The 18,888-nt window shown below is 43.0% G+C and overlaps 8 protein-coding genes across 9 annotated transcripts; 5 read left to right on the top strand and 3 right to left on the bottom strand.

Moving 5' to 3' along the window:
* The first annotated feature begins 720 nt into the window (after positions 1–720).
* LOC4802356 (uncharacterized) lies at positions 721–2,334 on the top strand. Its single transcript, XM_001359249.4, has 4 exons — positions 721–985; positions 1,053–1,555; positions 1,611–1,980; positions 2,053–2,334. Exons 1-4 carry the CDS (start codon positions 787–789, stop codon positions 2,259–2,261), a joined length of 1,281 nt encoding a protein of 426 aa, XP_001359286.3. The 5' UTR covers positions 721–786; the 3' UTR covers positions 2,262–2,334.
* Positions 2,334–3,970, top strand: LOC4802358 (uncharacterized). Its single transcript, XM_001359250.4, has 4 exons — positions 2,334–2,664; positions 2,723–3,219; positions 3,280–3,649; positions 3,708–3,970. The coding sequence occupies exons 1-4, from the start codon at positions 2,469–2,471 to the stop codon at positions 3,911–3,913; spliced, it is 1,269 nt and encodes a 422-aa protein (XP_001359287.3). The 5' UTR covers positions 2,334–2,468; the 3' UTR covers positions 3,914–3,970.
* Positions 3,971–4,646: 676 nt separating this feature from the next.
* On the top strand, positions 4,647–6,227 carry LOC4802359 (uncharacterized). Its single transcript, XM_001359251.4, has 4 exons — positions 4,647–4,851; positions 4,925–5,421; positions 5,475–5,838; positions 5,896–6,227. Exons 1-4 carry the CDS (start codon positions 4,647–4,649, stop codon positions 6,087–6,089), a joined length of 1,260 nt encoding a protein of 419 aa, XP_001359288.2. The 3' UTR covers positions 6,090–6,227.
* A 798-nt stretch (positions 6,228–7,025) lies between these two features.
* Positions 7,026–8,696, top strand: LOC4802362 (uncharacterized). Its single transcript, XM_001359254.5, has 3 exons — positions 7,026–7,974; positions 8,044–8,260; positions 8,320–8,696. Exons 1-3 carry the CDS (start codon positions 7,132–7,134, stop codon positions 8,511–8,513), a joined length of 1,254 nt encoding a protein of 417 aa, XP_001359291.1. The 5' UTR covers positions 7,026–7,131; the 3' UTR covers positions 8,514–8,696.
* LOC6897576 (uncharacterized) lies at positions 8,631–10,428 on the bottom strand. 2 transcript variants are annotated; one of them, XR_001451817.2, is made up of 4 exons: positions 9,789–10,428; positions 9,199–9,727; positions 8,819–9,131; positions 8,631–8,723 (listed from the first exon to the last, which is right to left on the bottom strand). XR_001451817.2 is itself a non-coding variant. In XM_002137685.4 (3 exons), the coding sequence occupies exons 1-3, from the start codon at positions 10,341–10,343 to the stop codon at positions 8,947–8,949; spliced, it is 1,269 nt and encodes a 422-aa protein (XP_002137721.2). In that variant the 5' UTR covers positions 10,344–10,428; the 3' UTR covers positions 8,751–8,946. The 2 variants fall into 2 exon arrangements, 1 of the variants encoding a protein (XP_002137721.2); XM_002137685.4 differs by lacking the exon at positions 8,631–8,723 and having other exon boundaries at positions 8,751–9,131.
* A 1,365-nt stretch (positions 10,429–11,793) lies between these two features.
* On the bottom strand, positions 11,794–13,311 carry LOC6897577 (uncharacterized). The gene is made up of 3 exons (XM_002137686.3): positions 12,676–13,311; positions 12,087–12,615; positions 11,794–12,025 (listed from the first exon to the last, which is right to left on the bottom strand). The coding sequence occupies exons 1-3, from the start codon at positions 13,225–13,227 to the stop codon at positions 11,841–11,843; spliced, it is 1,266 nt and encodes a 421-aa protein (XP_002137722.1). The 5' UTR covers positions 13,228–13,311; the 3' UTR covers positions 11,794–11,840.
* An 810-nt stretch (positions 13,312–14,121) lies between these two features.
* On the bottom strand, positions 14,122–15,687 carry LOC4802357 (uncharacterized). The gene is made up of 2 exons (XM_001359248.4): positions 14,534–15,687; positions 14,122–14,465 (listed from the first exon to the last, which is right to left on the bottom strand). The coding sequence occupies exons 1-2, from the start codon at positions 15,651–15,653 to the stop codon at positions 14,266–14,268; spliced, it is 1,320 nt and encodes a 439-aa protein (XP_001359285.1). The 5' UTR covers positions 15,654–15,687; the 3' UTR covers positions 14,122–14,265.
* Positions 15,688–17,209: 1,522 nt separating this feature from the next.
* LOC4802361 (uncharacterized) lies at positions 17,210–18,683 on the top strand. Its single transcript, XM_001359253.4, has 2 exons — positions 17,210–18,284; positions 18,361–18,683. The coding sequence occupies exons 1-2, from the start codon at positions 17,243–17,245 to the stop codon at positions 18,564–18,566; spliced, it is 1,248 nt and encodes a 415-aa protein (XP_001359290.2). The 5' UTR covers positions 17,210–17,242; the 3' UTR covers positions 18,567–18,683.
* The last annotated feature ends 205 nt before the right edge of the window (positions 18,684–18,888 follow it).

Here is an 18,888-nt window from a genome sequence, read left to right on the forward strand (position 1 = left end):
GTTTCAATTAAGTTTTTGAATGGGGCTCCAACTGGGTGTACACTATCTCAGAGATGTATATATATTTTATAGAACTCCACAATCAGCAGGAAACATTCGTAATGGTGAAAATCCACAAAATCTTGTACGTGCTATCATGCAATCGTGCTGATTAGGTTCTAAGTTGAGTTGGTTTTTAGCAAACTCTTTGCCTATCTTGATATTTATAATTGATATAAAGAAAGTCACTGATACAGAAATACTGGGAAAAACTAAGAATTTAATAGATTTGCGATTCTAGCGATTTCCTCGCTTCAGATGGGGCAACAAACTGAGAAAAATTGCTGTCAATGAAACCATACACTCTATTATATAGCGATACGACCCCAATAGATCCGTGGAATAATTTCACCATAAAGTAACCCAGGATCAATAAATCGAATAGCTCTATCCCCCAGAGACTTGTAAACCCAGACAGATAGACAAGCCCTTACCATAGCTATCTCTATATAGTTATGATTATATTTCCCTCTTCCAGACTATACAAACGAGACACTTGAAAAAAATCACAACCATGCAAATGAATACTTAAATTGTAAAAACCACTAGAGTCATAATATAGATAAGATTGAATAGATAGTTAAGCTAACCAAAACAGCCAACTCACTAGAAGAGTATCTAATATTTGCTAACTTTTTTTTGCAGTCGATAAGGGGTTGGAGCCTATAAAAAATAGTGCTGTGCTCAGTGTCCGAGTAGCAATTGAAGGGAGAAGTCGTGCTGGCATTAGAAATAGGAGACGCTACGATGAGTGAGGAAATAGTTAATCCCAACGAGCACCTGATCATTCCCGATTGGATCAATGAGAAGTACTTCACTGGAGTGCTGGCCAAAGACGAACCGAATCATGTTAAGATATTAAAGTTTACCAAAGTGGCGGCGATTCCACCGGGGGAGAACTTTACCTCGACTATGATAAGGGTGTACATCAAGTTGGAAATGAAAGGTTAGGGGTAGATACATAAACTACTTATAACTAAAACTTAGAGAAAGAGTAACATAATCTTCATCAGATGGCAGTGTCAAAACTAAAACATACATCTTCAAGACTATGCTTCCCGACGAGCGTGGCGGCAGTGCCATCAACGACTTTGGTCTGTTCCCCAAGGAGGCCAAGATGTATGACACCTATCTTCCTGCCTTCGAGGCTTTGTACAGGGCTGCCGGATGGAAGATACAGCTGGCACCGCAGTGTCTCCACACGGAGGAGCGCGAGGGCAATATTCACTTCATTTTCGAGGATCTGTGCGTCAAGAGATTCAAGAATATTGATCGCACCAAGGGCCTGGACTTGGAGCATATGACGCGGGCTCTGCACAAGTTGGCCGAATACCATGCCGCCAGTGCGGTCTATGAGGAGCAGAACGGACCCTATCCCAGTGAATTCCTTGAGGGTTTCGTCACCCTTAAGGCATCCAAGTTCCACATGGATGCATTTAAATTAAAAGAATCGGCCTTTAAGAAGGCCATGCTGACATGGGGCATGACGGATGCGGAGAAATATGTGAAGGAATTCGTAAGTTAATGGAAATAACGAAAGGAAAGGGACTTTAAAGATCTCCTTATTCCAGCCCACTGCGGATCAGTATTGGGCTCAATCGTTGAGTTGCTTGGATGTGTTTCTAAATGACTTTAATGTCCTGAATCATGGTGACTTCTGGTCCAGTAATCTGATGAGCAACTATCTGCCAAATGGCAAGATTGATGAGCTAATCCTCGTGGACTTCCAGATCGTCAAATGGGGCAATCCTGCACAGGATCTTCTATTTTTTATTATACTCTCGGCGGCCACAGATATTCGTATAAAGGAGTTCGAAAACTTTGTAAGAATTTACTGGGACCGTCTGGTCGAGTGCCTAAAGGTTTTGAAGTTCAAGAAACCCATTCCCACACTCAGAGACATTCAGAGCTCCATGTATGCGAAGGAGAATTCATTTTACGGTGGGTTTTTGAAAGAGATTTCCTATCGAATGTCTGAAAAATGTCGCTCTCTCTCTCTCTCCCTCTCTGCAGCGTTCTTTAGTTTGATGAACCACTTGCCAATCATATTGTTCCCAACCGACAAGGATAGCAATCTTCACAATCTGTCAGCAGAAACCGAAGAGGGCGAAAGACTGCGGTTGCGTCTTGTATCGAATCCGGTCTTTGGCAGTGTGATGAAGGATCTATATCCCTTTCTGTACAATCGCGGTTTGCTCAACTATGGTGATTACGATGTCTGATTACTTTATGGAAACTATTTTGCTGGCAAATAAAATATAGATAGTAGGAATCTATACTATATTTACCTTAAAATGTTTAATTACTCTTATCTGTACGTGATTACTAGGGACAAATTTATCTAGAGATATGATATCTTTGCTTGATAAAATATGTTTTAGAGTCAGGCAAGTTTAGGTTTCAGTCAAGATCAGTCAGAGATCAGAGCCATGGAGAAGATAGAGAACCCTAACGAAAGTCTTGTTATCCCTAAATGGTTAAACGAAGACAAGTTCAAGGTCCTGCTGTCCAAAGATGAGCCAAATTATAATAAAATTTTACAGTTTACACCTGTGGCTGCCATCCCGCCAGGCAGTAATTTCACCTCAATTTTGGCGCGCGTCTATTTGGACTTGGAACTAAAGGGTAAGCTGAGATAGTGCATCTGCAGAATCAGAGACTATATGTCCTAAACATCTTTAAGATGGTAGCCTGAGGAGACAGAGCTATGTAGTCAAGACCACCCTCGAGTTGGACAAAGGTGGAAGGCTCGTCGAGGAGTTCCGGTATTTCCAAAAGGAGCAGCAAATGTACTCCACTTATTTACCCGCCTTTGAGCAGCTCTATCGCGAGGCTGGACATCCCATTCAACTGGTGCCCAAGTGTTTGGAAATTGGAGAAATGGATGGCTACCTGTACTTCATATTTGAGGATCTGTCATCGCAGGAATTCGTAACTGTGGATCGCAGCAAGGGCTTGGATATGGAACACATGAACATGAGTCTTCGTAAGCTGGCGGAGCTCCATGCCGCCAGTGTTGTGTACGAGGATCGGCATGGACCGTATTCCATCGACTTTGAGCATGGCTTCGCACATAAGGATAATACAGAGCACAGCAGACGAGGATTCGATGCAAAGGTCACGGAATACAAGGCAGCCATGTTGACCTGGGGAATTGAGGAGAGATGTTTAGAGAATTTCGTATGTGTTTTTAAACTTAAAGAAGATTTCAAATCTTATATACTTTAATCTCTATTTCAGCCCACTCCTCAACAGTACATTGAAATGTGCTTGGAATCCCTGAAAACCGATGCCAATGACTTTAATGTTCTCACTCATGGCGATTTTTGGTCCAGCAATATCCTCTTTAAGTACAATTCGTATAACAATTTGGATAAAGCTCTTCTCTTGGATTTTCAGCACTGCAAATGGGGTAGTCCTGCCCAGGACCTGCTCTTCATCATCACCATTTCAGCTGGCAGGGAATTGCGCCTCAGGGAATATGACAATTTTGTGAGGATCTATTGGGAACATCTCATCGATTGTTTGGCCATACTAAGCCACAAGAAATTGCTGCCCCAACTGCGGGATTTGAACGCTGCCCTCTACAAAAAGAACAATACTTTTTACGGTAGGCTCTCTGTGAAATCTTTACTTTTATTATCCCTTTAGATGCACTTTTCTTTCAGCTTTCTTTCCGGTGATGAGTCATTTATCTACCGTTTTGCTGCCGACCGATAAGGATAGCAATCTGCACACCCTCATGTCCCAGGACGATGCTGGCAGGAGTCTTCGCACACGTCTCTATACGAATCCGGCATTTGTGGAGGTCATCAAAGAGGTGTATCCCTTTTACTGCAACCGGGGACTGTTCAACTTCGTTGACTACGATTGAATACCGATCAAAGCAGTTTTCATTCTTTCCATTGAATAAATTTCTGTGAATATTGAATCTGGTTTCAACAAGCTCCATCAATTGATATGAGCAGGGTCAGTACTTGAAATAGTTTCGATTGCAAATGCGGGTGGGGTGGGGGGTAGAGCCCCCCGGATTTTAACAGACAGTAGAGATTGTAGGGTGTGAGAGATACGACTATCAAAAATGGGAAATAAACAAGGGATAACATTTGCAACCCTAAGAGATAGAAGAGCTTTCCCCTACACCTTGTTATCAGGCATTCACATCATCAAAGCTGATAAGACTCGACCATCCCTATCCCCATAGAATTCTCCCACATAGAACTTTTAATGAATAAAAAGGGGAAAAGCTCTTTCAATTATCACAGTATTGCCTGCTGTCGCGTGAGAGCGACTTTCGGGCCAAGACAAATCAGGCAAACGAGCGATGAATGCGATGCTCAGTGTCCGAGCTGTTGACGAACCAGTTAGACGGGGCGGGCAAATTGGCATTGCCTGATAAGTGAGCGCTTACCTTGCCCCCCACCTGCCACCTGCCACCCCCCACCTAGCACAACCGAAATAAGAAACAACATTCTCGATAAGAACAGGCAAAACAGAACGCCAGAAAAACAGTTGCGCCTCACTGTTCGGTTCGAGAACAACATACCACAACCGAGAACTTAAACGATCCGATCCGAAAGCAGAGTGAAGTGAAATCTTCCATCAAAATGCCCGATAACAGCAACAAATTCTGCATAACAAGTTCTGTCCGCATACCGGAGTGGGTCAACGAGGCCTATTTCAAGAAACTACTGAAGCGAGAGTTTCGGGAGTTCCGACGCATCTTGAATCTCTCAATTATACCGGCCACGCCTCCGGGCGAGACCTATACTTCGCTGCTGATGCGCATTATCGTCGACATTGAAATGAAAGGTGAGAAAAAGGGGGTGGACCCTTGAGAGGTTGATGTTTGCACTGACAATTACCTCATTCACACTGCGCGCAGATGGATTCTCACAGCAGAAATCCTACGTGCTGAAGACCATGCTGGACGATGCCCAGGGTAATGGGTTCGTCAACACCCTGAATATCTTTCCCAAGGAGAAGCAAATGTACGATTTGATTATACCACAATTGGAGCAGCTTTACGAGCAGTCAGGCTCGACGGTACAGTTTGCCCCCAAATGCCACTGGTCGGAGAATGTCAATGGTCGCATCTGCCTCGTCCAGGAGGATCTCAAAACTAAGAAATTCCGAAATATCAATCGTCTGAAGGGCTTCGATATGCCGCATATGAGAAGGGTGCTCGAGAAGCTAGCAGAATTCCATGCGGCCAGCGCTGTCTGGCGTCAGCGGAACGGCCCCTTTCCAGAGGATTTCCAACGAACTTACCTGCCCGCCAACTACAATAAATCGAAATCATATCAGGCCCGTGTCCAGAGCTACAAGGCGGCCATGGCCAAATGGGGTCTGGCGGATCATGAGCAGTACGTGAGTCGCATTGTAAGTACAGATTTAATAGCTGTCCACAAAGGAAATCAATAATGTTCGCTCAGCCCACAGCCGATCAATTTGTGCAATCTGTGGCCCGCTGCTTTAACACAAATCCCCAGGAATTTAAAGTGCTGAATCATGGGGACTTCTGGTCCAGTAATATAATGCTAAGCTATACCCAATCCGGGGAGATCAATCAACTGCGTTTTGTGGACTTTCAACTGTGCAAGTGGGGCAGTCCCTCGCAGGACCTGTGGGAGTTGATTATCTGTTCGGCCCACCATAGCATAAGGATTAAGCACTTTGATTGCTTCGTTAGGATCTATCACACACATCTGGTGCGCTGTTTAAAGATTCTGAACTACAGCGAACGGATGCCTCTTTTAAGGGAGCTCCATATGAGCATGATCAAGTATGGGTTTTGGGGTGAGTAGAGATCTAAACCCAGGGATTGTTACGTATTCTTATAACTCTTATTCTTAGGTTATTTTACAACCTTCACCCATCTGGTGTTCATCCTTCTGCCCGTCGATACGGAGGCGAGTCTCCAGAAGCTCATGCAGGCGGACGAGGAGGGAGATCGCTTTCGCTCCAAGGTCTACACGAATCCCCTCTACGTCCGTTCTGTTCTCAGCATATTTCCGTTCCTGCATAGGCGTGGCATTTTAGACTTTTGAATGCGATTCTACTTAGGTGTACCTATATATAATTCTACTGTATCTTGTGAGTGACTTTGACTATCTTAAAGATTTATCTTTTGTTTAGCTGCGGCAGTGTTTGTCTATTATACTTCTTAAGAAAATAAGCCAAAGAAATCAACTGGGGTTTTGTTTTCGCTAGTACGTTGCCTTCTTATCACACCGGATACCCTGTTATAGGAGAGTCTATGGATATTCCTATGGAGCTGGAAATAACTTTTTGTAGAGCCGATATGCCCAAGCTGTCACAACAGCTGTTTCTATTTAGATCATGTCGTATCTTGTCAAATTATTATCTTTGGTGAGAAAGAGCGTGTGATGTTTGAATAGAGCGAGGCACAAGTTCCACAAAAGCAATAATACCACACTGCGAATACGTTCCACAACATAACTGATTCGCTTTCAGCGCCATCCAGTTTGGTGTTCCACATTTCACAAACACATACCCACACTAAGGCAGAAAAGGCAAAGCACACGGTGTATTAATATCAGGTAAGGAACAGATAGTTTTTCTTCAATGCATACTGGCGCTGCGTTTCAGACTAACATAGCGGGGCTGATAAAAATGCGAGAATTCCTCACCTAGCAACCTTTAATATATACAAGTTTTGCTTTCGGCCAATGAAAATTGACATAAATGCAAGATATTATCATTTATTTTCTTCTTCATTCAAACGTAAACAAATGATGCCTTGTTTCGTTCCCTTTCAATGTATGATCAGATCATTCGTGCATGTACGAGTCAGCGGGAAAGTAAGAACAAAGTACAAAATTTAAAATTTTGTTATCGATTACCTCTTATCGATTTCCGCTGAGAAAATCAGCTGATTTTTGTACATTTTAGTGGTTTCAGCTGAGAATATCAGCTTATCAACAGAGAGAGCTTCCATAAAAAGCTTTCCCATCGTCACATGTTTTGCCCCCATACTCTTACTTTGGAGCCACAGCTGCTTTGGAGTCTTTTTTTTGTACGCTGCGGCAGTCAGGTGACTTGGAAAAATAAAAGAAAGAACACAGAAAAATGGGAACCGGCACGAAGAACTACCTTGCACCCGAGTGGCTGACCGTGGAGTTCCTGCAGGATGTGCTCAAGGAGCATTTTAAGGAAGAAACGCTAACCGTCAGCGAGCTGCTGGTTAAGAGCGCCCAGGTCGGAGACACTGCTGTGGGCTTTGCCAGCGAAATGCACCGGGCCACCTTCAATCTGCAGCGAGGCGAGGCTGCCAAGAGTAAGTTCTCGGTGATCATCAAGGACCATCCGAAGGGACAAACTGGAGCCGTGGCCCAGCGCAGCAGGCTCTTCAAGCGCGAGATTCTCTCCTACAAGGAGGTACTGCCAAGGGTGCAGTCTCTGCTGAAGTCCATTGGCGACAATAGCAAGATAGCCCCTGCGTGCTACTACACAACGGAGTCGCCGGAACCGTTCCTCATCCTGGAGGATATGAAGATGAGCGGCTTTGAGAACTTCGAGCGCGGTCGTCTCCTAAACCTGGACTATGTTCTGCCAACCGTCGAGAAGATAGCCAAGCTTCATGCCTGCAGTGCCGTCATAGCAAAGGAGAGTCCCGAGGTCTTGGAGTTCTTCAATGAGGCGCCCATTTCCCGTAACCCCGATCGGCGGGACTTCCTTACCTACTTCCCCGTGAACATTCGTTGCGTAGCGGAGGAGCTGGCCCACTGGAAGGGCTATGAGGAGATCACCGAGAAGATGTTCATCCTGGCCGAGAATGTGCTCCAAAGAGCTCTGGCTATGTTTGACGAGAGCGAGAAGGGTTTCCGTGTGTTCAACCTCACGGATCTGTGGATCAACAATCTCCTGTTTCACATCAACAACGAGACCAAGGAACCCGATGATGTGGTGACTGTAAGTAGCATCCTCATTCAATCGTTTGGGCTCTTCATTTTACAAACTATTTATAATTTGCTTCTGTAGCTGGATTACCAGTTGGCATATGTGGGATCTCCAGCCATAGATCTCAACTACTTCCTTTACGGCTCTCTCAATGAAAATGTGCGCAAGGTTCACTTCAAATACATTGTAAGGACGTACCAGCAGGTCTTGAAGCAGACCCTGGAGAAGCTCAAATATCAAGGACACATTCCCACACTCAAAGAAATCCATATCGACCTTATCAACACCAGCCTGATGGGTAAGTATTTCCCCTACCCCTCTTTCAGACGTTCTTTCTATAATCATCATCTGTTCTAGGTGTTATTGGCGCCACTTGCCTCACGCCTCTGATTTTCCGCGAGGGAGCTGGCTTTGAAAATCTCGAAGACCTCAACTCCCGCACCGAGAGCGGCGATCAATTCCGGCGGGAGAATGTCGAGAACCCCAAATACCGTGCCTTCTTGCAGCGCACAATTAAAGAGTTTGAGCTCTCTGGATTTTTGGATGAATAAGATGATCGGAGAGCCTGAGAGAGAGCATAAATCGAACAATAGTATTCATATATATTCATTGATTCCATGGGTTGAAGATAGACCCATTTGTTATAAGAAGAGCACAATCAAAGTAAATGTTGTACAAATAACTGTCCAAATCTGTTAAAATATATTTTAAAATGTTTACGGTTACACACAAAAGCCCGCGATAAGATAATTTAAGTTAACCTGTAGTACGATAGAAATACTGGTATGATTATTCTATTGCTTGGAAGAGCTGCTTTTATTTGTTATATAATGTTAACTTATCATTTCCAACTCACAGTGCATTATAGAGATAACAAACAGTTGAGAGTCGTATTGACGGTGCTCAAAGAAATTAAGTACTCGTAATCTATAGAGACTCGAAAGACATAGATCAGAACCAGATGTGCTCGTTGCTTTGTGTGCCTTAAAGATCCTTAAAATAACCCATTTTCTCAAATTGGGGCAACAGTTTCTTTACTTCTGCAATGTAGGAATCTATGAGGTAAGCCTTCTGCCGCGTTGTCGCATCTTGAATAATGTCATGCATCTTAAGGGTATTCGATTTGATGGCCAATATCATGGGCAGAAAAGTGGTAAGCAAGAAGAAGTCTGGAAGGAATGATAAAAAGGAGCTGTTAGCCAAAAGTCCCCACTTTAAACATGATGAACTACTCACCGTAGAATTTGTGGCGATGGATCTGCTGCCAGAGCTTTTCCTGGGTGGGCATGGCGCCTTTGTATCCAATTTTCTTGAGTGTATCCACCAAAACGTTGAAGAAATAGTTGATCATATCCTTTCCATGGTTCCAGCGTTCCTCTGGCTCCATCAGCATATATATGGAGTAGATCAAGTCAAGGCTTAAGGGGACTATATTACAGATCTGGAAATCCACCAACATCACATCCTCAAAGACCCCTGTCTCCTTGTTGTGCTTGAACATCATGTTACGCAGATGGAAGTCTCCGTGGCAAAGCACATAATATCCATCAGATTGGGGGTCTGCGCGATACTCCTCCATCACGGCACGAGTGCGCTCCAGATAAGAGTCCTTTATTTTCTCAAAGTGCGGCTTGTACTTCTTGAGATCAGGTACCTTGTCAAGCATTTCAATGAAATTGGCCATGCCGGTGGTTACCATTGGATCTTTCAACAGAGTGGGTAAATCGAACAAACCATACTTAAATTCCTTGATAAACTCGGGATTCTGATTTGGAAGAGAAATATATTTTGATATGGATTATAGAGAAGATTTCTTAGAAACTTACCTCATTGTTAACTTTCATGCTGACGGCGTTCCATTTGGCCAATTTGGAAAGGGCAGAGCGCACTTCCTCCTCCCTAACCGAACGACCGCGTATGACAGTATATCCCAACGGCACGAGATCATCGAAGATCATTACCTGACGTGGTTCGACGCTATGGAAGATGCACGGTACATACAACTTTGTATTATCGCCCGCCTGCTGCAATATCCTCTCGAACTCTGGTAGAACCTTGGAGTACATTCCGATCTCTGTTTCAAACAGATGGGTTTCACTCAGCATTTCCTTTTTGTGTCCCTCCTCCTCGGGCATTGTCTTGACGATCAGTGCCTTGTTGAACACGCCCTTCCCGGTTGTGTATTCCACTTGGGTGCGGAACATAACACTGGCATAGTGATCTCCCTGGGCGCTCGCTGGGGATATTTTCAGATCGGTTACCTTCAATTCTGGTGCACTTTCATACGTGCTCAGAATGTTTTGCAAATACGTAGCATTCAGCCACTCTGGGGCCTCCAACTCGTCGGCGTTAAACTGTTCCGTATCTAAGTTATCTGGCATTTTGTTTGTTTGGTGGCAGAACAATCTAATCACTTGTTGTTAAAACTCACGGGACGGGTGGCAAACAGGTTGTGTTTATAACAAATAGTTGCGCACTCATTTTAAATACAAATTTGAGCTTTGGCTGAGCTTTCTCTGAGCTTTTTTGGCCGAGGTTCTTTACAATTCGCTGTGAAATTCATTTGTCTTATCGGAAAGCATAATTAGGACTTATTATCTTCTCCATTGATTGAAACATGCCTAGAAGAACCTAATTTAATTTATTAAAAATAAATTTAATAAATAAAGGTTTGGACAGGTGGTAGAACTAGAACCGATGCTAAAGCTTTTATTGCAAACAATTATTTTTTGATTATCTTTTAAGTAGTATACTATACTATACCCTTTAAAAGGGTATTTTAATTTTACAATAATGCTTAAAACTAAGAAAAACGAGGGGGAACGTTGTGAGTTGCTGCGGAGACCGCAACTCTACATTTATACCTGATACTTAGTCAGTGTGGCTCTCCTCCGGAGGACGCCGCTAATATTAAACGAAACGACAAAGAGTGCGTGCGAGAGAGACAGAAAATCAGTTTGAGAGTGACGTCGGGCTTGGGTTTAATAATAATACGATCCAATTCAGATTCTGCAGTCTAAAAGATATGGTCATTCTCTACGATTCTGCGTTTTTAGTTTTCTCGTATTGTCGAAATTGTGGATGCCACCGATTTTCGCTCTTTGTGGGGGCGGAAGTGGGCGGGGCGAAGTTTTGAAATATTCTTATAGCAGTGATATATCACAGAAGACTGGATCCAAAATATCGTTGCTCTAGCTTTTATAGTCTTTGAGCACTAGGCTCTGATAGGGACGGACAGACGGACAGATAGACATGGCTCAATCGACTCGGCTATTGATGCTGATCAAGAATATATATATATACTTTATGGGGTCGGAAACGATTCTTTCTGGACGTTACACACATCCACTTTTACCAAAAATCTAATATACCCCAATACTCATTTTGAGTATCGGGTATAAAAAGAATTTATACTTTATAATGAACATATAATTTTATAATATAGTCCATCTAGTCCTTGCGCTTGGATCAGTTCACAAAATGCGTACCCATATGACTCTATATAATCCTCTAAAATTACATACAAAAATATTGCTTTATTTTGTAGTTTTCATAGTAGAAACTCTTTGAAAGAGTATATTTAAAGCCATATTTCCTATCTAGAACTATAATTACTAGTAGTTTTTGTCGAATAAGCATGCGTCTGCTTTTCTGGTACTCATTATCTCATAGAAGCTTTGACGATGAGAACTAGTTTTAGTGGAAAAGCTACCACATAGCTACATATGTACATACATATGTATGTATGGATGCTGTACTTGATTGAAAATATATACTTTTCTTCGAATAGCCTGGTGTTGGGATAACAATAAAAACAAACAGATACAAAAATGCGCATTCATTGTAAAATTTATTCGATAGTAACTAAAAAAAACTATCTATAGATCCTTAAAATAGCCTATTTGTTCGTATTTGGGTAATAATTTCATGATATCCTTAACGTATACATCCTGATAGTATGTTTTCTGACGCGTTTCTGCATCTTGAAGCAGACCATTCATTGTAAAAGAATTCGTTTTGATGCCCAAAATTAATGGCAAAAAAGTAAACATATTAAACAAGTCTGAAACCAAAAGAAATGTAAATTCGAACTAAGCGAGTTTTAAATGAAATGAGTGACTTACCATAATATTTCAGCTTATGGATCTGTTGCCAGAGCTTCTCTTGGGTAGGCATTGCACCTTTGTAACCCACTTTTTTCAGAGTATCCACCAACACAGAGAAGTAATAGTTGATCAACTTCTCGCCATGGGTCCAGCGCTGCTCTGGCTCCATCAGCATGTGGATGGAGTATATCAAGTCCACGGCTATGGGACCGGTATTACACAGTTGAAAGTCCACCAGCATGACGTCTTCGGAGTCGCCTGTCTCCTTGTTGTGCCTGAACATCATATTCCGCAGATGAAAGTCTCCGTGACACAGCACGTAATATCCATCAGGTTGTGGATTTGTGCGATACTCTTGCAGAACGGTTTTCACCATGTCCAGGTAGGTATCTTTTATTTTCTCAAAGTGCGGCTTGTACTTCCTCAGCTCTGGCCATCGTTCCAGCATTTTAATGAAGGGAGGCATTGCCGTAGTCATAAAGGGATCGTTCATCAGGGCTGGCACTTCAGTCCAACCATATTGGAACTCCTTTAGAAAATCGGGTTGCTATGAAAAGAGAATCTTAGTCGGAGGTTGAGTCAATAGTTTGCAGATTAAAGAGCTCACCTCATTGAGCAGTTTCATGCTGATGGCATGCCATTTGGCTAGTTTCGAGTAGGCTCTGCATAGTTCCTCCTCCCTAACCGGACGATCCCGGATGACAGTGTATCCCTGCGGCACCAGGTCCTCAAAGATCATAACCTGGCGGGGCTCAAGACTGTGATAGATGCACGGGACATATAGCTTGGTGTCATCTCCCGCCTGCTTCAGTATCCTCTCAAACTCCGGCAGGGCTTTGGTATACATTCCAATTTCAGTTTCGAAAAAATGAGATTCACTTAGCATGTCCTTCTTGTGGCCCTCCTGTTCGGGCATCGTCTTAATGATCAGTGGCTTGGTGAACACTCCCTTGCGGGTTGTGTACTCAACTAGGGAGCGGAACATAATGCTCGCATAGTGATCTCCCTGGGCGCTCGCGGGGGATATTTTCAGATCGGTAACTTTCAGTTCTGGCGCTCCCTCACACGTGCTCAGAATTTCGCCTATAAATTTAGCATTCAACCACTCTGGGGCCTCCAGCTCGTCGGCGTTAAATTGCTCCAAGTTTTCAGTCGTCATTTTGTTTAGAGTAGAGGAAAAACTATATTAGCTTGAACGGGTACGTATTCCGTGCGAGCTGGTTATGGAATGAAGCAGTTGATTTGATGAAAGGCACACTTTAAACGAAATGGTTTGAGCTTTTCGAAATTTCGAGTTTTGTGTTGTGAAATACATTTATCTAATCAGAGAGCCTTATTGTCCTTATAATTGTTGCTTAGGAAAACACATGCAAAATATTGTGAAATAATTCTAATGGTGAGCAAATCCTTTGGATAATTTTACTCTTGAGAGCTTTTCAATTTTCGTACTACGTTCATTTAAGTCCGAGGTATACAGAAACAACTGATAAGAGTTATTACCCGCAAATATTAATTTTCACCGTGAGAGGTCTGCGATTGTATGCAATTGATAATGCAATAAAAATTTACTGATTAGCTAACATTACTATGCGAAAAAATATACTCAATTCTAACAGTTACGAATAGTAGATATTTTAGATTCTAGTTTGTAGTTTCTGTTACATATATACATATGTACATATTTGTTTAAATAATCATAGTTACACCCACTGAAGCGCTCATATACATACGTAGAGTATCTATTGTAGACCCAACAAATCTTGAAGCTTGTGAAAAGCTTTTCAGCTAAAAATATCATTGTCTATGAACCTCTATTCTGATCTCTAAAAAGCTTCGTTATAACTACTATTATTCATTACCTTTCTCTCCTTTCCTACGCGTCATACTACAGCGCCTTTCGGTTGGCTATTTTCATGTATACAGAGATCAATTATATCAAGAATATTAACTAAAATACACTTTAACTCTATAAGAAATACCTATACTGAAGTATTGAGAATCTAGCTCTACATAATTCAAACATTTACTATAATCACGAAGAATAATAAACATATAATAGGTACATATATACAAATACATATGGGTGATTAACTATTGACTAGCCTAAGGAATATATGTACATTTGTCCATAAACATATATAAGATTTATCTAATTTTTATATACAGTATAACACAGTTTTAAGGATGACACTTTCGATCATTGATCCGCATCGAGCAAGCCCTCCTGGTGGAACTTGGGAAGGAGTTGTCGCATTATCCTCTGAGTAGCTGGATTGCCATAGCAGGCGTTCTTGAAGTTGATCGCCCGCTGATTGCTCTGCATTAAGGCATTGAAATCGGCATCAGCCGACTCCACATTCCTCTGAATGGGTAAGATGGAGATAGTTGTGTGCATGCCTAAGGATCAGAGAAGAAACCATAAAGTTATTCCAGAAATAAACGCAGGAGAATCGTGTACTGCTCACCATAGAAGGCCTTTTCTTGTAACTGCTGATGAAACTGGTGCATGCTGGGAATGGCAGCTTTAAAACGGAGTTTCCTCAGTGTTTCCGAGAAGATGTTGAAGTAATAGTGGATCAGCTCCTCCTGGTTGTTCAGATGGAGATCAAACTCCAGCGAGGAGTTCAGGAAGTAGAAAAGATCAATGGCTGGTGAACCCCAGGCGACATATTGAAAGTCAATGAGGATCACATCCTCCGCTTCGCCAGTCTCCTTGTCATACTTGACAAGGACATTGTTAGTCCACAGATCGCCATGGGCCAGGACATTGATCTGGCCGGGACTCACATCGAAGACGCGCTTGCCCAGCTCCATGTAGACAGGCAACAGAGCCTCCAGTTTCTCGGCATACAGCTCATATCCAGGCCACTGGGCCACTCTTCGACTGGCAGCCTGTAGCATGCCCAGAAAGCAGGGGGCATAGTTATCCGTGTGACGGTTGAACATTCCTCGATCATAACTCTCCAAGGCATGATCCTCGCGCTCGTTCAACACCGCCGATGTGGCATGCATCTTGGCCAACTTCCGAAGTACAAGACGTGCCAACTTTAGATCGAGTCCGGTGAGACGATCGGGCATCACAAATTTCCGCGCACTGAGATCCTCAAAGATCAGCACCGAACGATCGTAGTCCACGGCCATGGTCTCGGCAAAGATCTCCTCCCCATCTTCGATCTCGTGGAGCAGAGCCTTCAGCTTAGGCAGAATCTGCTCATAGATGGACATCTCGCGATTGAAGATGTCATAGGGTTCCATTGCGTTCCTGGAAAACTCGTCGCTCTCGAAGGAGGACTTTATAATGTAGTGACCGATCTGGCAGGTGCCATCGCGTCTCGTGAACTGGGCTTTCACTCGGGTCAGCACTCCGCCATAGTTTTCACCCTTTCCCAGGGCGGGATGGACCTGCAGGCAGGTGATCTTGATCCTCTGATCGCCATAGAAGTCCCTCAGCGCATCCTGAATATAGCTCTCCGTCAGCCAATCAGGAGCATCCATAATAACCGAGTTGGAGTTGGTAGAAGGAGCAGCGGATCCACTAAGCTTGGGAATGGCATCGAGTGCCCCGATCAGATCCGAAACCGACATGATGATAAATGATCTTGTTTTGCGATATGGTGTTTAAAAATCAGAGCACCTCAGCTTTTATATGAAAACTGCAGCTGTTCCCACGTACATTCGTCACAATTGTGATTTATAATACCCCCATAAAATCACAGACGTATGTAAATATAGACGCGGGCTTACAGATTACTCTTTTTATTGGGGCGCAAGCACCCCCGAAACCCCCGAAGGCATCTGAGTAAGATGCCTCGTGGCTGGCACTCTCACGCCGCGGCATGGCTACTGCCTAATCGGACAGATTGTTTGGATTTCGGTCGCTGGCAAACCTGTTAATCTATATAGCACTTGGTGTGGGCTTAGGGATGGACGACGACGACAACGAAGCCGACGACGACAAGTGTTTTATGCCAGAGCTCAGAAACGCCTAGCATTTCTTAACTGAAATCATCTCTTCAAAGAGTGAACAACCTACGTCAAAGGCTGGATACTAAAACAAAGGGATACGTTGAAAAAAATCAATAAAGACATTTAAGGAAACTACTTTCTTCATGGATTTCTAAGAATAATATATGTGGATTGATGGATTTAAATTGAAAGAAAGTATCAAGGAAAAAATATTTAAAAAATGATTTCATTCTATTCTATTTTTTTTCGACATATATTATGAGTATTCGGGTGAAATATGGAACAATTTTTGCTTTTTCAAATATTCAATAGAGGCCATTACAAAATCGAAATATGCAACAAATTTTGGTGTTTGGTAAACTTAATGGATCCGTTATAAAAATTGTATAAATATGGTGCATTTTTGGAATTAAAAAACATGTATAATATGAATATTAAAATTTGGTCACATTTTCTATCTTCAACTTTGTTTTAAAATTATATAAAAAGAGTTTTGTATCACGCTTTAAACGGTTTCCTTAAAGTTCTAGTCAAATATTAAAGCACTTACTAACTGAGTCTGGGCAAACAATCCTAAAGATACATTGCACTTATGAGATACGAATAATAGGCTGCCATCATCAAGACCTCAAAATTGTTTGCATAAGCAAACGAGCGCCTGTCGATGGGAATCTTATTGCCTTGAATGGGAATCTGCGTGATACACCAAGCAACAAAACACTCAAATACAAATGTCTTACTATATATTCTATATATATTTAATGGAGCCCTACTTTTCCTGCCTTAGGGCTCCAAAAGAAATGGTAATTTTCCTTCAGTTAAAGGTATTTAATCAGCCAAAAAAAACTGTTCCCAACCATATAAAAGACATTAATCTTGAGACCTGCGGGCCATTAGTGCTTGGCACACGTTACGCATTTCTGGGGCCGGCCTGTTGCCAAACGGATCTCCAGAGAGCACAGTAATCCCCAAATGTTTGCCGAGGGGAATAAAAACATATAACGCTTCCATCCCAAATCTGGAGGAGCGGAATGCAATTAAAGAAAGGCAAACACACGATACGCAAGATACAAATACAGATACAGTTACGAGAGCATCAGCATTTCAATCTAGTATCATTTTCACCTTGACAAAGGCATTGCCTTCGGCAGATATAAAGGCGGACGAGTGCGCTTCGGTGATCATTATTCACTCGGAGATTGGACAAAATGGCAGGCGCACCAGAGTGGCTGACCCACGACTACCTAGAGCAAGCTCTGCGCTCTTACTACAATGACGAAAGCCTGAAGATTGTCAAGCTGGAAATAAATCCCGCCTTGAGTGCTGGGGAAAACTATGGCGGTGTTTTGACCAGAGCCCGCCTACGGTTTACGCTGTCCAAAAATCCAGAGGAAGAGCAACTACAGAACCTCATTGTGAAGACGGCCATCGATGACGATGAGCTGAGCAAGGAGCTGATGGCGCCCTATGATATCTTCAATCGTGAGATGAACATCTATGAGGACGTGCTGCCCAAGCTGAACGCTCTTCTCCAGGAGATCGGTGACTCTGAGCCCATCTTTCCCACCGCCATCTATGTGGATCGCGAGCGCACGGCGATCGTCTTCGAGGATCTCTCAGTGGCTGGGTATGTGATGGCTGATCGCGTGCGACTCCTGAATGTGGAGCACACGCATCTCATCCTGCGAAAGCTGGCCAAGATGCATGCCACCTCGGCGGTGCTGAATGAGCGTCAGTCCGGCTGCCTGGAGAGCTACGATCGTGGATTCTTCAATCGCTATACGAACGCTTATAGCGGGTACTTTGTGGGTGGCCTCCTGGCCGCCGCCCGATGGATGAGTCAGGTGCCAAAACTGGCGGATTATGGACAGAAACTCTTCGAGCTGGCACCTCACTACATGGAGATTGGCAAGAAGTGCTTTACCCCCACGCCGGGACATGTAAATGTCCTGGCACATGGCGATGTGTGGACCAACAATGTCATGTTCAAATACGATCCCTCCACGGGTCGTCCCGTGGATGTCCTGCTCATCGATTTCCAATACTCCTTCTGGGGATCGCCCTGCATCGATCTGCATCATCTTTTCAACACTTCGCTGAAGGAGCCACTGCGCCGAGATCAGCAGAGCGGTCTCTTCCAGTTCTATCATAGCATCTTTACCGATACCCTGCAGAAGCTCCACTACCGTCAGAATCCCATACCCAGTCTTCTTGATTTCAAGCTGCAAACCGAACAAAAACGTTTCTTTGGTGAGTAGTCCCCTGGGGGATCTCCAGATCCTTAGAACTAGATCTCTACTAAGGATTTTTTATTGTCTCCCCATAGCTTTGCACTCGACTGTGGTTGTCCAGCCGGTGATGATCAGCGAGGATGCCACAGATGCCTGCTTCAATGCACTGATGAACGATGATGAGCGTGGCATTCGTTTCAAGAATCGCCTTTACCACAACCCAAAAGTACAAGAAAATTTGAAGGCTATGGTGCCATTCTTTGATAGGAAGGGACTGCTGGAAGTGGACCAGTGCCGCTAGGCGGCAATGATACGTGTTTGGTTAGGTTAATAATAGTTTTTAATATAATATATAATACATAAGAGTATTATTAAATATACATACGTATATATAACCATTTGGAATGGTTAATAAGGATTTGATCAAAGTTTTGTCACGCAAATCTCCGATCCCATACAATATACATATATTCTTGTTTTAAAGCTATCCTTGGTTTACCTTTATGAATACGCAGCTCAATATCTCAGCTCAAACACATATATCTATCATTATATTGTATGGATATAAGCCATGTGGAAATCCCTTGTTCGTATTAAAACTTTGTAGTTAGGTATAAAGAAGG

Source organism: Drosophila pseudoobscura, chromosome 2 (assembly GCF_009870125.1).
Source record: "Drosophila pseudoobscura strain MV-25-SWS-2005 chromosome 2, UCI_Dpse_MV25, whole genome shotgun sequence".
Lineage (NCBI taxonomy): Eukaryota > Metazoa > Arthropoda > Insecta > Diptera > Drosophilidae > Drosophila > Drosophila pseudoobscura.